The 15,640-nt window shown below is 35.2% G+C and overlaps 1 protein-coding gene across 2 annotated transcripts in view; it reads right to left on the bottom strand.

Moving 5' to 3' along the window:
* Positions 1 to 1,791: 1,791 nt before the first annotated feature.
* The window catches only part of EPC2 (enhancer of polycomb homolog 2 (Drosophila)), a 129,278-nt gene continuing 115,429 nt past the window's right edge, over positions 1,792 to 15,640 (bottom strand). For both annotated transcript variants that reach the window (XM_010839955.1, XM_010839956.1), the window contains exons 11-14: positions 7,558 to 7,694; positions 5,865 to 6,024; positions 4,603 to 4,936; positions 1,792 to 3,602 (exon numbers count right to left, since the gene is read on the bottom strand). In XM_010839955.1, the coding sequence (XP_010838257.1) occupies positions 3,530 to 3,602; positions 4,603 to 4,936; positions 5,865 to 6,024; positions 7,558 to 7,694 (704 nt within the window). In that variant the 3' untranslated portion in view covers positions 1,792 to 3,529. The remainder of the gene's footprint in view (positions 3,603 to 4,602; positions 4,937 to 5,864; positions 6,025 to 7,557; positions 7,695 to 15,640) is intronic.

Genomic DNA, 15,640 nt, shown 5'->3' with positions numbered 1-15,640 from the left:
GTTAACTTCTCTAAATGTCATTTTCCTGATCTGTAAAATGGGTAAAATAATAGTACTTCACACAACTGTTAGGACTAAATGAAAGTCACTGAGAGAGAACTGTCATGCTCCATAATGTTTGCTGTTATTATGTTGTGGTTAATCATGAAAAACATCTGTTTAACAGAACAAAATATTCAGAATTACTACCCTTAACCTTTTGAAATGTATGTTTGCCAAGTTGATTAAGGGGCAACTCAGTCAAAGGTAATAGCACCCCACTCCAGTACTCTTGCCTGGAAAAATCCCATGGACGGAGGAGCCTGGTAGGCTGCAGTCCATGGGGTCACTAAGAGTCGGACACGACTGGGCGACTTCACTTTCACTTTCATGCACTGGAAAGGAAATGGCAACCCACTGCAGTGTTCTTGCCTGGAGAATCCTAGGGACAGTGGAGCCTGATGGGCTGCCGTCTATGGGGTCGCACAGAGTCGGACATGACTGAAGCAACTTAGCAGCAGCAGCAGCAGTCAAAGGTGCATTACCAGCCAATAAAATTTGTTCTAAATATAGCATCATTCAACTCAAATACAGTAGTACATACAAGGGAGACATTTCTGAAATACTATTTCTCCTTACTACTCTTCCCCCTGCCCCCCAAGAAAACAATCCTGCAATTAAAAACAAAAACAAAAACAAAAAAAACTACTAAGCACAGTTACAATTACTCTAGTCAACATTAAAAAAAAAAAAACAGAATGGTGTGTGTACTATACGTATTTTAAAGATGTGCCTTCTAGATATCTTAATTTTTCCCTTGGGCTTTTGCAAAAGAAATATATGCAACATATCTTCAAATATACTTAGAGCTATATCATAATAATTTATCTAATTAATCATAATGATGATTTTGAATTACCAGGGAAGGAAGGGTACTCTAGGAAAGCAGAAAAAAGCAGTTTGTAACTATTTTTACCTATACTTAATTACAAGATATCCCAGCACATGAGTTACCCACTTTGTTTAAAAAATCACCCAACAACCAACCAACCTATTACCCATCCCATCAGAAAACATATTCCAAGGACTTTATAAGCTTACTGAACTATTAGTTTAATCACAAAAACCAAGAAATGGTGGAATTGCCCAGTGGAGGGCCTGTGTAAAAATAAACTATTCTTGGGACTTCCCTGGTGGTTCAATGATTGAGAATCTGCCTTCCAATGCAGGGCACATAGGTCTGATCCCTTGTTGGGGAACTAAGATCCCGCATACCATGGGGCTAAGTCTGCATGCTGCAATGAAGACCTAGCGCAGTCAAAAAAATAAAAATAAACAAACTAAGCTTCAACTTGATAATGTAAAAACAAGTATCTGTCACTTAAGTTTTGAAAAGCATTGGAAAAATGTATGTGTAAGTAACGGAAATGATACCTGTGAAACAGCTACAACCCCATGAAAATAAGGCCTATTTTTCTATTTTACTTAAAAAACAAAACTTATCAGCTTTTGATGAATTCTGAATCCACCACATCTCCAGAAACTGTAGACAGTTTTTTGTTTTATATTATTTATAACATGTGTATCACAAGGCAACTTCGTTTCATGCTTTACTTTTGTGAAATGGAAATAAAACTTTTTTCTGAAATCGGCACTAAAGTTGTTTTGAGTTAATAGCAAGGAGATACATCCAACTAAAAGCAGAATGAATACAGTCAAACTACATATCAAATCAAAATTATTTTCTTTATATCATCAGCAATGAGTAACTCCAGAGGTAGTATGGCAGAAATGAGCATGGATCCTATCAGGTCACAACCAACGAAGAAATTAAATTTACTTTTTCCTATGGTTTTGACTATAAATTGCTTTACATATTTAGGACCTGAATAAAAACCACTCTCAGCAGAAATCTTGGCCATTAATTCAACTGACATATCAATTTACAACCTTTAGGACTGCAGATATAAAAAATGTAAAGTATAAAATTATGTAGTTTGAAATGGTTTTAATCATATTCATTAAAAATATTTCCCAGTACTTACTTGACAAAACCCCCTTGCAATATAATCTAAACTTTTATTTATAAAATGAGGCTCACTTATGAGATTTCATTGAATGTTACACTGCAAATTACTTACATTCTGTAAAATATTTTAAGAACTTTTCCCTATCAAAGGTAGTTTATATTGGATTATCTGAAACCCAATAGTGGCCACAGATGAGCTTCTTATAGTTCTTTTCATTAATGCTTGGAAAGCACTGTGAAAATGCAAAGTGCTGTTAAGTGCTATCATCTCCCTTAAATTTTCACTTACACTGAGTGCACATTGTGAAATAAACACATATGCAGCATGTCCATGTTTGATATGTATTTTTATTTCCCTGCAGTTTTCACTTATCAAGAACAAGTAACAGGGAAAGTTGTCTGAACTAGTGCATAAACAAACATTCTGAAACACCACTACACGTATCTAATATACAAGAACCGTATAAAAAAAGTCACTAAAACACTACACTATGAAGGTGTCCAACGCTTACAGTCAGACTTTTTCCAACCCGTTACTTGCCTTGTAGCCACAGGAAATCTCTCCAAAATTGAAAAGACAATCTTGCCACAACCCTCCCCCCCTCCCAACACCTGGGATGGCTCGATATCTAGACTTCCAATAATTATTGCAATGATATAATGCAATACATACCTGGTAAAATATCCTTTATGTGGTGTGTTACAGTTTTAAAGCCAGTTAAAATATGCAGTCTTCGGATAAAATGTAATCCTTGAAAATTTTTCATACCTGCACAGTTTAAATGTACTAGATGCATAATTTTTCCTAGTCCTTTTTTTCTGTGTAATCATTTTTTATAAACTGGTATTATAAATAGAAATATACATTCAAAATATATGGAAAAGTGAGTCACTACATTAAATTTGCATGTATCGATCCATCCCTTTCCCCTGCACAGTAATAGAAAATACTATTTTGCCTTGAACTTCATATTTGACAGTGAAATGCCACTAAAGTATTTACCAAAAAGTCCATCTAGTCAAATTGTGAAACAAAATGAACCAAGTGAAAACTTTACAGTTCCTTTAGAAAAAAATTACAAGAATTTCATTTCCTAGCTATGAATCTTTAACTTTTTAGACACAAAGTTGGATTTATTTTTACAAGATACAAAATGTAAACATGGCAAAATAAATAGTTAAAACAAGTGATGCAGGATCCCATTTCATGCTCATGATCCCATTAAAGAATTATTTTTTAAAATCCATTCAGTTGCAAATTCAAGTGCAAAAGCATGATGATGAATATCTACTATTCAAGTAACAGAAATAATATTGATGATACAAATAAACTATTTTACAAGGTAGTGATTTTCCCAATTTTACAAAATATACATCATATATCGATTTAACATCCGATATACTATAGTCCATTTAGGTCCATTGTTATGCTCTGTGATCCACAGAGTTTCGCCTTTTGCATTCAGCTGGAATATGAATGACTGCACACCATCAGCACAGGTCAAAGCCACATGTTTTAGGTTATGTCACTTCCATAGCTACTGTTGTCTCTGCTATTCCATTTAAACCCAATCTTTCTGGTTCATGGTTCTCTCTATAATAAGGCAAAGAGTAAAATAAACATTAATACTCTCTAGAATATGATGTTTCTCATTTAGTAGTTACAGATGCGTTTTATATAATTACAACTAAACATACTGCACAAGAACATCTCCCATTTTTACAATTTCCATACAGGAATGAGGAAAAGTTTTCTTTAGTTAAGAAATCCTATGAACTTGATTATAATTATTTACTTAGGAAAAATAGCAACTTAACAGTATTTCAGTAGCAGTCAATGATAAATTACTTATGAAACATATAGCACAGGACAATTCAAGCTTTTTACAATAGACAAAGCATATGATGCTCATAAGTAATAATAATGAGGAGCACAATATTACTTAAATTACTTTCCACTACAGTTTAATTTTACAGGTTTATGGTCATGTAGTTATTAATCTATGCAGATCAAATTTTTTGATTCACTGTTTGCATGTATTAGTGTCATAGAAAGAAAAAAGCAATCTGAAATACATTATCATAGATTTAGTTAATTCCAGGATATTCTCAGTTCTAAAATATACACAGAATAATTTACTTTCCCTTTGGGTATAATGTTAAAAAAATACAAATTTGATTTGAAAACTAAAGCTCTGAAAACTAACAATAACTCTAGCCTGCCAGACTGCCTAAAGTATAAAGAAGAAATCTAAGAATAACTGAAGGTGATGTATTTTTTCAGTTTGATGGTTCCCAAGTTGATGTGGACTATCCTTCCCCTTTTTTTTAAATAGCAGTTCTGATTGGCATTTAAACATTCTACTAGGGACCTTAAACAAATGATCTAAGTCACACAGCTTTAGACTAAGCAGATATTCAATATCTGTTAAAAAGCAAGTCAATCAGTTGACAAGATATCTATGGCTTGAGCAGTAAAATAAAAAAAAGGAAAAGTCTTTTCCTCCCACAGGATCTGAGCCAGCAGAAAGAGACAGAATGATATCTGAAATACACACACACACACACGCACACACGCACACACACACACACACCTGGCTATGCTGCTGATGGCACTGCTAGGAGTAACCTTTGGCACTCTGTCCATACTGGCAGCAACTGTGGCAAGTTTTAAGGCTGTTGGCGATGGTGCTGAAGTCCGTGTATTGATATGCACATTGACTGGAGAAACAACACTGACGTTATTGAGGTGCACTGCATTTGTCAGGCAGGAATTGTTCATGGGAAGTGTTTGAGGACTGCTTGTGCACAATGCTGGGATTAAGTGGTTTGTAGTGGTGTGGCCAACTGTCCTTACAAGTTGTACAGCTGAAATCCCTGGGCTGGATGATAAAGCCATATTGGTGGAGTATAATGTTTTAGAGGTTCCTGAAGGAGAAGAAGAAAAAAACTGTTCAACTCATGAGACATTAATTAAACTCTAAAAAATTAGGAATTTAAAAATAAAAAGAAATGCAAACATTTGTAATCTAATTAAATCTCTGAAGAGAGTTTCTAATCGATAACTACAACATATTCACCTCTACAATCCCAAAGATACCCTCTTCCTACTAGCCTGCATAAAACGGTTTTGCAAAGTATTCTGCTGCCTTCATATATGGACACTGTGTAACAGGACAGAGAGGTCTTCTGGAGACTGAGGGCAGGTGGAGATGAAAACTGGACTTCCATTAGAATTTATACAAGGAAGAACACCAGTAAGGAAGGGGAATCACAATCACAGGTATATGGAACAGCAAGTGAAAAACCCTAGGGTCTGAGCAGAAGTTAAAGGCTGATAGGAAGAACAAATCTTTGAGGACTCAGGGTAGTATGAAGTGGAAATAGTGTCACAGCAATACTGTATTTCACAAGGAGGAGTCACAGAAAGCAGGCCTGTGAGTGTGTAAGACTGGGAAGGTAAATCCAATTTCCAACTTACTGACAGATCATCTGGACTATTAACATAATTCTCCTTTTTATAAATGCACGATTGATTCAACAATGATGGTTAGCAATTGGCTTGATGTGACTGCTAAGATGTGAGGCAAATGACAGTATGTAGATAAAACTAGGCAGGGTGAACTGTTACACAGGTAGGTATCAACTGGGCATGGGAGGACCCAGGGAGCAGGCTTGATGTGACTTTTAGAAACATCGAACTATTCCACCACACATAGCCATAGAAATTATGATGGAGTCCTAACTGATTTCTTGTACAATGTTTCCCCTCTGGATTTAAAAATCAAAAATCATATCTCAAATCACTGAGTTGCAACTCTGAGCTAGTAAGTATCACTTGAAACAACAGGCTTACCTGAAGGCTGGACAACACCGTTTATGTTGCTGTGGCCAGTGTTCTGTTCCTTGGCTACCTCACTGCGACTTGGAACAGGTGCACTGACCACTGCAGATGCAGCAAAATGGGCGCTGGCTGAGTCAAGTGTTTTAGACATACAGTCAGAGGTGCTTGAGCCCTATAAGAGAAACAGAGTTAAACTCTAACTTTTAGATGTGAGTGCACAAACACTTAAAGAAGTGAGAAAACCCAAGAGGCTGTTGCCTTTTTCATTCTGAACAGTTAACAAGTGTTTATGTTAAGAGATCTAGGACTTCACAGACTATTTTCATCTGTGAAATAAGAAAGTTACTTTATTATTATTTCTTAAACTGGGAAGCAACTATTTATGAGAAACAGCTAGGGTAATAAACAATCCAAATAAACAATCCAAATGTTAAGAGATCTAGGACTTCACAGACTATTTTCATCCGTGAAATAAGAAAGTTACTTTTTTATTATTTCTTAAACTGGGAAGCAACTATTTGTAAGAAACAGCTAGGGTAATAAACAATCCAAATCTTTAAGCCCTATTCATTTTTCCAAGTGTTAACACCTTTAAAAATACTTGACAATCTATGATTATGTATTTTTTCCCCTTATATCTCTTCTGATATTTGCTTCACATATCTTTGTTGCTAAAGTGTCTAATGGTTTATGATGTCTATCTTCTTTGTGAATTGTACCTTTCATCATTAAAAATATTCATCTTTGTTTCATTTAAAATAAATAAAATTTTTAAAAATACTTGACAATCTAGATACTGTGGGCAAAATGAAATGACAAAGATGACTGACAGCCATTTTTGTCCCAATGTAAAAATGTATCTTAGCCTAACTTTTCAGTAGGCTGAAATTACCTGAGATTCATAAAGGGCAAACAAAGGCAAGTTTAATGGTCATGTTCCTTTTGATTCTGTATAAAACTAGTTCAGGGTTAGTAACAGCTTTTTAGAGGGTTAAACAACAGAAATTTATTCTCATACAGTTCTGGAGGCCAGAAGTCCAAAATGAGTCTCACTGCCTCATCTCAAGGTGCTGGCAGGGCTTCTTTCTTCTAGCAATTACGCTATTATTAGGTATTTATTTATACGGTCTTGGCTCTACTGTCAATCATTTAATGGTGCCTAAGGAAAACTTGGAAGGAATGATGCTAAAGCTGAAACTCCAGTACTTTGGCCACCTCATGTGAAGAGTTGACTCATTGGAAAAGACTCTGATGCTGGGAGGGATTGGGGGCAGGAGGAGAAGGGGACGACAGAGGATGATATGGCTGGATGGCATTACCAACTCGATGGACGTGAGTCTGAGTAAACTCTGGGAGTTGGTGATGGACAGGGAGGCCTGGCGTGCTGTGATTCATGGGGTCGCAAAGAGTCGGACACAACTAAGTGACTGAACTGAACTGAACTGATGAATTCTTAGTGAACTTTCCAAAAATATGTAGCAATTTCTTTCCTAAATTAAAAATACTATATTTGGCTCTAGTGTTCCTCTCATGAAACAAAAACTAGTTACTTAAAATTAGTTAAATTAACTGAAAAAGACACAGGTTTTATCTTCAAAATCAAGAGTAGCAATAACAAGGTTATCTGCTTGACTTCACTAAAATTTTTTTAAAATGACATAATTATGAAAGAACAGACATAACCATGATTCAAAGACAGCTTTACCTGTGCTTTTGGATGTGTCTGTTGCGAGGAATGCTGAGATTGCTGTTTCTGCTGAAGCTGAGCAAGCTGCTGCCTTTGCATTTGAACTAACTGCTGTTGATGAGTCTGAAACTGCTCTTCCGTGATGCCCCCTGACACTGGCAAAGGACATTAATTTTAGAAATATGCATGTTTTAAAGTACTTTTAACAAGTAGAATACAATCTGAAGTTACTCCACAATTAAGATGAAAAGTAATTTCAAATCACAGTATATATTATACATCAGCAGCAAAGAACAGGGTAAAAATGATACACCCTTCAGCCAAAGCAGCTTATACCTTCTAATATTACATGCTTAAGAAGTTACCATTTGTAGTTTTTACTGTATAACACAGCTCTAATTTGAGGATTCCTCCATTTATTCAGACTTAAACCACATGTTAAGCCAATAGATGCCTAAAGTACTATCTATAAAAACGTGGGCTAGAAATGAGATATGTTAGAAAATTAAAGATACAATGCATCCTCAGATGTAATCAATTATGCTGTTACCAACTGTGTTAAGTTACTAAATGCCAAATAAAAATAAGACATTTAAAACTTTTATTTAAAAAATTACTTTAAAAAAAGTTATCAAGTTATAATAAGAAACACTTTTCTCCAAAGCAATGTAAACAAACTTTCACTCACTGATATTTAAGTACATCACTGATAAACTTATTTAGAGGACACAAAGCTATCTCCATAGAAGTCAGTATATTATTAGAGCCACAAAACATTAAATCATATCAGAATGCATCTACTACCAGAGCCATTTTACTCTACTTTTCTTTATTGTTTTCTTTCCTTTCTCCCAGCTATTTCACTCCATCAGCAAGCATTTACTATCTACAATGAAAAGTGCTGAACAGAGAAAAAAAATAAATTTAAAAGAAGGTCCCTGCTATAAAGTCTTACAATGTAGTTGGGAAGAAAAGATACATATAAAGAATTCTCAACTAATTTAAGTCAACCTTTAAATGTAAATTAGCTAACTTAATCAATATGACCTAAAGGAGTTTAGATAGGACCTTCAACTAATGTTACTTAACTAGAAATCCCCACCAAAGTTTTCCATTTAGCATAATCACAAATGAGAAATTATATATATGATGGTAAATTAGACATAACAAGTTGTGCTAAGTACAGCTTATTTTCTATGAAGGAATTAAGCCCCAGAGATGGACAAAACTTTAGATAGGCCTTCATTTCTGTTACACAATGTTATCATTAAAATTAGGATTGGACTGTTATGGAGAAACAGTTCTTAGACAGACAGCAATTTTATTTTTCGAAGATGGGCCTATGATAGTGCTCATTCTAAAATTTCACTATTACCTGTATTTTTGAAGTACATATTAGTTATCTTACTGAATTACCAACAAAATCAAATGTCTTTCTTTGCACATGTTGAATTCATTGCAAGTATTCTATTTTTAAATAAAAAATAATAACAAATTCTAAATTTAAAATCTTCAAAATCAAATGAAAATGTGAAGTGTTCATTAATTTCCAGCTGTATGAGAACCTTGGGAGAGATTAAAAATAGTTTATTACATACAAAGGCAGGAAGGAAAACCTTAAGCCCAAATACATCTATTTAAGTCTTCTGTATATAAACCAGTGTACCAATTCAGAAGAAGCAGACTTGTAATCGGGTGTTAGTATACTCTACTCTCAAATGCAGCATGATGTTTGTCCAGAGCTTAGGTTTATGTTGTGATGAAAAGGTGAGAAATCCATTGCACTGAATTTTAAGTGAGGAATAAAACCAAACAGGATACACTTTTAGCAGCTATTTAAAAATTCAGACAGAAATGAGGATAATGAGAATTTTTTCATTTTTCAAAATCTTTTAAGTCAGAAAATCATAAAATCTTACTTATCAGAAAAAATATATATATAAATTACTTGAAAGAACAAATTGTATTCTTTTAGCAAAAAAATTAGTTTTGGTTAGTAGTTATTAACTAACAAAATGTTGCCAATTAGAGGTATTCTAGTTGTTCTTATGAAAAGATGATCATTTATGTAGATATCAAAAAGGGATGCTAATAAAATTTCCTGGTCTGGGGAGGGACATGTCTACTTACTGCCCTGACTTGTTGAAACCATTAATTTGTTCAAGAACTCCATCCTTTTCACCATAGAAAATGTATAAAATCTCAACCAAGACATCATTGAAATGACTCAAATTAATGGTCAAGTGTTGTCCAACTTCTTAAAAACTCATGCTGGCTTTGATACAAAAATTCTCATTCCTGATTGTGCTACTGGTTGAAATCCACTGGTGGTAAAACTTAATTCAAAAATTTGGATATGCTTAAAATAGTAAATTCATTTTTTTCTTCTTCCCCTTTGCCTCAAACTCAGCATGTTAGATTCATTCTTAACATCTAGTTTGTTGTTGTTTTTAAACACTATAAGGTGTTTTGTGCTTGAAAATTGCTTATGTTTCTCATTTGGAATTTTCTAGAGCATTAAACATTCTTCAGACAAAAATAGCAATCATGACACAGAATTGGAACACATACAGAACACCCTCCCTAATTGACCTCTTTCATTTTGTTAAGATGAGTAAAAGTGGTCAGAAATGTAGTATGGTTTTAATGGCACAGTCATAGTACTGATCAAAAGGAAAGCACCTTCTCCACTAATTATTTTTCCTTTCATAAGTTACAGAAATACTTCCATAAGAAATTTATTTCTTACACTGACTTTAAGTTATCAAGAGGTAAGCATTAAAATACACCAGGAAAATGTCACACTTATAGTGTGAAGATACCTCTTTAGGAACGAGACATAGGATGGGGGCCCAGCTTTGGAAGGGTTCATATCAGATCAGATCAGTAGTGTCCGACTCTTTGTGGGCCCATGAATCGCAGCACGCCAGGCCTCCCTGTCCATCACCAACTCCTGGAGTTCACTGAGACTCACGTCCATCGAGTCAGTGATGCATTGTAGTGACATAAAGAAGTGGGAATGTATGAAAAAAGAAACCATATCTGTTTCTCTTGCTTAGGGTCAAGTTCTTTCTACTAGTTGCTCTCAAAAGTTGCTAGCTTAAAAGTAAATTTCATGCTGGTCATAAATCTACCCTATCCAACACGTCCAAGTCCTGTCAGTTTAAAAGTAACTGACAATCTGCAAATTGACACAGTTACTATGCAGAACACAGAGATATCTTAAAAAACTAGGAGTAAAACCACCATATGACCCAGCAATCCCATTACAAGGCATATATCCTGAGGAAAGACACATGTAACCCAATGTTCATTGCAGCTCTATTTATAATAGCTAGAACATGGAAGCAACTTAGATGTCCATCAACAGATGAATGGATAAAAAAGCTGTGGTACATATATACAATGGAATATTATTCAGCCATAAAATGAGTCAGTCCTAATGAGGTGGATGAACCTAGAGCCTATTATACAGAGTGAAGTAAGTCAGAAAGAGAAAAACAATTATCGTATACTAACCCACATATATGGAATCTACAAAGACGGTACTGATGAACCTATTTTCAGAGCAGCAGTGGAGAACACAGACACTGAGAACAGCCTCATGGACACAGCTGGCAGGGGAAGGAGAGGATGGGAGGTATGCAGAGAGTAACACGGAAACATATATTACCATATGTAAAACAGACAGCCAATGGGAATTTGTTGTATGACTCAGGGAACTCAAACCAGGGCTCAGTAACAACCTAGAAGGGTGAGATGGGGAGGCAGGTGGGAAGGAACATGGGTAAACCTATGACTGATTCATGCTGATGTTTGGCAGAAACCAATTCAATACTGTAAAGCAATTAGCCTTCAATTAAAAATAAATAAATTTTTTTAAAAAGTAACTACAATCTGATTGTTTTATGAAGGCAAAAGGCAGGAAATGTTCCTTTCCCTAAGTAAGAGGTTTTGCAAATCTCCCTGGGTAACACATTCTAATAGGTACACATATTATAGAATTTCCCCTTTTACACACGCGAATTGTCATTCTGTACATTAGTAACACACTTGCATTTCTAAATATTTTGAGCATATAACTGACAGTCTGTTTTTCACTAAAGCCTCTAACCTTTCTGGCTGTCTTTCTACCTGCCTTATCAGTCAGCTTCTATGCCTCAGATGGATCCATGTAGCTTTTCATAGAATATCTGTCACCACCCTTAGTCTGTTCTCAAAAATCGCAGGCATTCCTCCTTTTGTTCTTTACCTTTCAGTCATGTGGTTCCTACAAGGTGCTCTGCTAGCCTGATCCCTTATCACCTTTCCCTCTCATAATCTGACAGCGATCCAACACAAACATACTCTAGGTACCTCCACTAGATTTTACACTGGTATATTGATAAAGCTTTACATCACTGTTTCTTAAACTTGGGCCCAGAGAAAACATTCTTGAGTATGTGTGAAATCTTTAAAAGTATCTGTCAACTTTTTCGGAGAACGCAATGGCAACCCACTCCAATACTCTTGCCTAGAAACTCCCATGGACGGAAGAGCCTAGGCTACAGTCCATGGAATCACGGAGAGCCAGACACGACTGAGCGACTTCACTTTCACGCATTGGAGAAGGAAATGGCAACCCACTCCAGTGTTCTTGCCTGGAGAATCCCAAGGACAGAGGAGCCTGGTAGGCTGCCGTCTACGGGGTTGCACAGAGTCGGACATGACTGAAGCAACTTAGCAGCAGCAGCAGTCAACTTTTTACTGTTGTTTCATTGATAAACTAATAAAAAGAAACACCGAATAGAAACACAATCTGGATTTTCTAGATGACCACCCTACAACCGAGTATAAACACATGATTTTTGTGCTTGTATCTGCTACCCTTTGAAAAAATAATCTTCTAACTTTTAATTCAGTGTTTTTCTAAAAGTAGGCTAAAGTGATCCTTGGGAGGCCACGAATATTTTAAAATACTAGCCTAGACCAAGTTTTTGCAGCTTAATGAAGAACATCTAATGTGATAGTAAAAATCATCTAAAAGTCAAAATGATTATTTGGCACGTCATCATCTACCAGGTAGGTCTATTATAAAAGTTTTAATATATAACTTGTTGAAACAATGCTGATTATATGCAATGTCTGTTTGTTTTAAAAGCTGGATCTGGGGTTACATGGAGGAGGAGACCGTATTTTAATCCTTCTAGATAGTAGCAAGCAACCAGGTAAGGTTGACAAAAAACCACTGGACCTACTGTGAGGACAAATCTTCCGATCCACAAAAGCCGACAGTATAATCCAGGACTATTCACATCCTCTAATGTAACTAATGAGTAAACTGCAAAACTGTGGGGATACTAACCGGGGTGAAGATGAGAGGTGAGACAGGAAGTGAGAGGGTGAAAGGGGTGGGGAATGAGGAACAAATGAAATTTGATGATAAAACAGAATAAAGATCCATTTAAACTTCTGAAACCCAAGCTAAATAGTTATAATTGAAATTTCAGTATGATTTCCTTTAGCAGTCAAACTAAAATCTTTTAAACTTCTGAAGTCTAAATCTATTTCTCACCTTTGGAAGTGACTCTAACTTAAAAAATAAGTCCTTGTGAGTACCTCAGCTGGTGTTAAAACATAGTTTTCCTTTTTAAAAAACTTTCATGCTTGCAAACATTTTATACCATTTTCAGAAAGAATGGGAAAAGACACTGCAACCATGCATTAGTCTAACCCAAGATTAAACATAAATTGCCCTTCGAGTCTGAACAAGCAATGCTACTTTTAGATGTGAAATATATTTTCTTAAGGTTGGGATTTAAGAATAGTATCTCAAAAGAACAAATACTGCAGTTTCAAATGACTGAAAACTTTATCATCTATTTATTTAAATAATATAATATTTGCTTGTTATAAGCTCCCTGAAGGTAAGGATTATTGTCTTCTAAAATTCTGCAACTTCCAAACACTTAACATAATGCTTTGCATATGTTAGATCTTAAATAATTATGTATTAAAAATAATTTTCCTTGGTTATGCACTTCTTTTATTTAGCACATCTGTCTTTCCTTTCTCTGTCCTACTTCTATTCTTTGAGAATAGGTTTTCAATTAAGACAACATACTTTTATTTAATAATTAACTAAATGAAGTCTTCAGTTTTAGTTCTTACTAGTACCTAGGACACACAATTCTATTTGTTTCCCTTTAAGTCCATTTAGTACGGTACCAAAAATAATAATTAGATTACATTCAGGACACAGCAACTATGACTTGAAAAACATTAATTGGGTTATTAACAACATAAAAGTAAGAAAATTTTCTGTCAGTGGCTCTCATGTTCAAGGTTGTTGTTTAAGAACTAAGGAACTTGTGACACAAGGGTCATGGGTATCAGGTTTCTATTTCTGATCAAACCCTTTATTTGCTGTGAATTTCCCAGCTGTGAAACAGATGATACTCTCTGCCAAGTAAAAACATGGTTCTGAATCAGTCCTGTTACTCTTAAAGACACGTATGTTCTCCTGACCAAGTCCACTAACAATTAAGCAGAAAGCACAAGTGTTACAGACACATAGATTAAAAGAAACCAAATGTATGAGGATTCAATTCTTTTGCATATGTCCATCAAATATAATGGAGAAGGAAATGGCAACCCACTCCAGTATTCTTGCCTGGAAAATCCCATGGACAGAGGAGCCTGGTGGGCTACTGTTCATGGAGTCACAAAGAGTCAGACATGACTGAGTGACTAAGCACATCAAATATAAAAATGTAAATTTTAAGAAATTCCTTAAATTCTCTTTAGGTAAAAAAGGAATTTCTATCCATATTTACTGAAGTGTAACTGAATCCACTTTAAATGATCTATCCAGAACTGAGAAACTATGTAATGAACATAACTGGTAAGGGGCGTACTTAAAACTGCCATGGGCAAATTCCCTGGTGGTCCAATAGCTAGGATTCTACACTTTTACTGCTGTGGGCCCAGGTTTGATTTCTGATCGAGAAACTAAGATCCCGCAGGCCCTGTAGGGTGGCCCAAACAAACAAATAACTGCTACAGCTTTTCAGTTGTTTACAAAACTGCTGTTAAAAACACGTCTCATTATGAATTTATATACCATGCCTAATATTTTGAAACAAAAGAAATTTGTTAAAAACAAACCACCCTGTGACTTCAATGACTACAGAGGGTTATAGTTAGCAGAGAGAAAACATGAACAAAATCCTTTAATAACAAATAATGGAATGGTACTAAATTGAGACACAGTACCATTACATAACAAACATAAACATAAGAAGGAAAAATGGCATAGACCAAAACCACTATTTTTTTCTGATAACAGGGGAAAGGTAAAAATAGAAAAAATCTTATCTATCACATATATGTGATTTAAATTCCCTGAGAAGTGTATGCAAGCCTAAAATAATATTTCAAATGCTTATTTTATGCTGATACATGGTAGTGTCATAAAATTCTAGAGCTGACTGTATGGACTTGTTATATTCTGAATCCATACATGCAGAGTACTGATGATACAATAAAGAGAAACATATATATTTTCTGGAAGAGTCAAGTCAAATAGTTCTGAAGTGTTTCAAGAAAGTACAGTAGAAAGCTGCAAATATTTGGCCATATTCAAGTTGAGAAGGAACATTTAAAACCAATCCTTTGTTATGACATTCATTGGTAGAGAAAAAATTCAATCTATGGTCAAATCTACTTATAAATGCTTATGGTTGATATGTTTTTAAACTCTCTTTTTGGCAAAATTATTGTAATTTTTGGTACGGGAATTTCAGTTAAATAATTTGAATAATGTCTTAGAGTTGGCTGAAAAAGGATGTGACCTAATATTTGACAGTTCAGTTCAGTCGCTCAGTCGTGTCTGACCCTTTGTGACCCCATGACTGCAGCATGCCAGGCCTCCATGTCCATCACCAAAATCTGGAGTTTATCCAAAAGCATTCCCATTAAGTCTGTGATGCCATCCAATCATCTCATCCTCTGTCATCCCCTTCTCCTCCCACCTTCAATCTTTCCCAGCATCAGGGTCTTTTCAGATGAGTCAGTTCTTTGCATCAGGTGGCCAAAGTACTGGAGTTTCAGCTTCAACATT

The sequence above is a fragment of the Bison bison genome, unplaced genomic scaffold, assembly GCF_000754665.1.
Source record: "Bison bison bison isolate TAMUID 2011002044 unplaced genomic scaffold, Bison_UMD1.0 scf7180017864139, whole genome shotgun sequence".
NCBI classification, from domain to species: domain Eukaryota; kingdom Metazoa; phylum Chordata; class Mammalia; order Artiodactyla; family Bovidae; genus Bison; species Bison bison.
The sequence above is the reverse complement of the archived record's forward strand: the minus strand, read 5'-3'. Positions and strand labels throughout refer to the sequence as shown.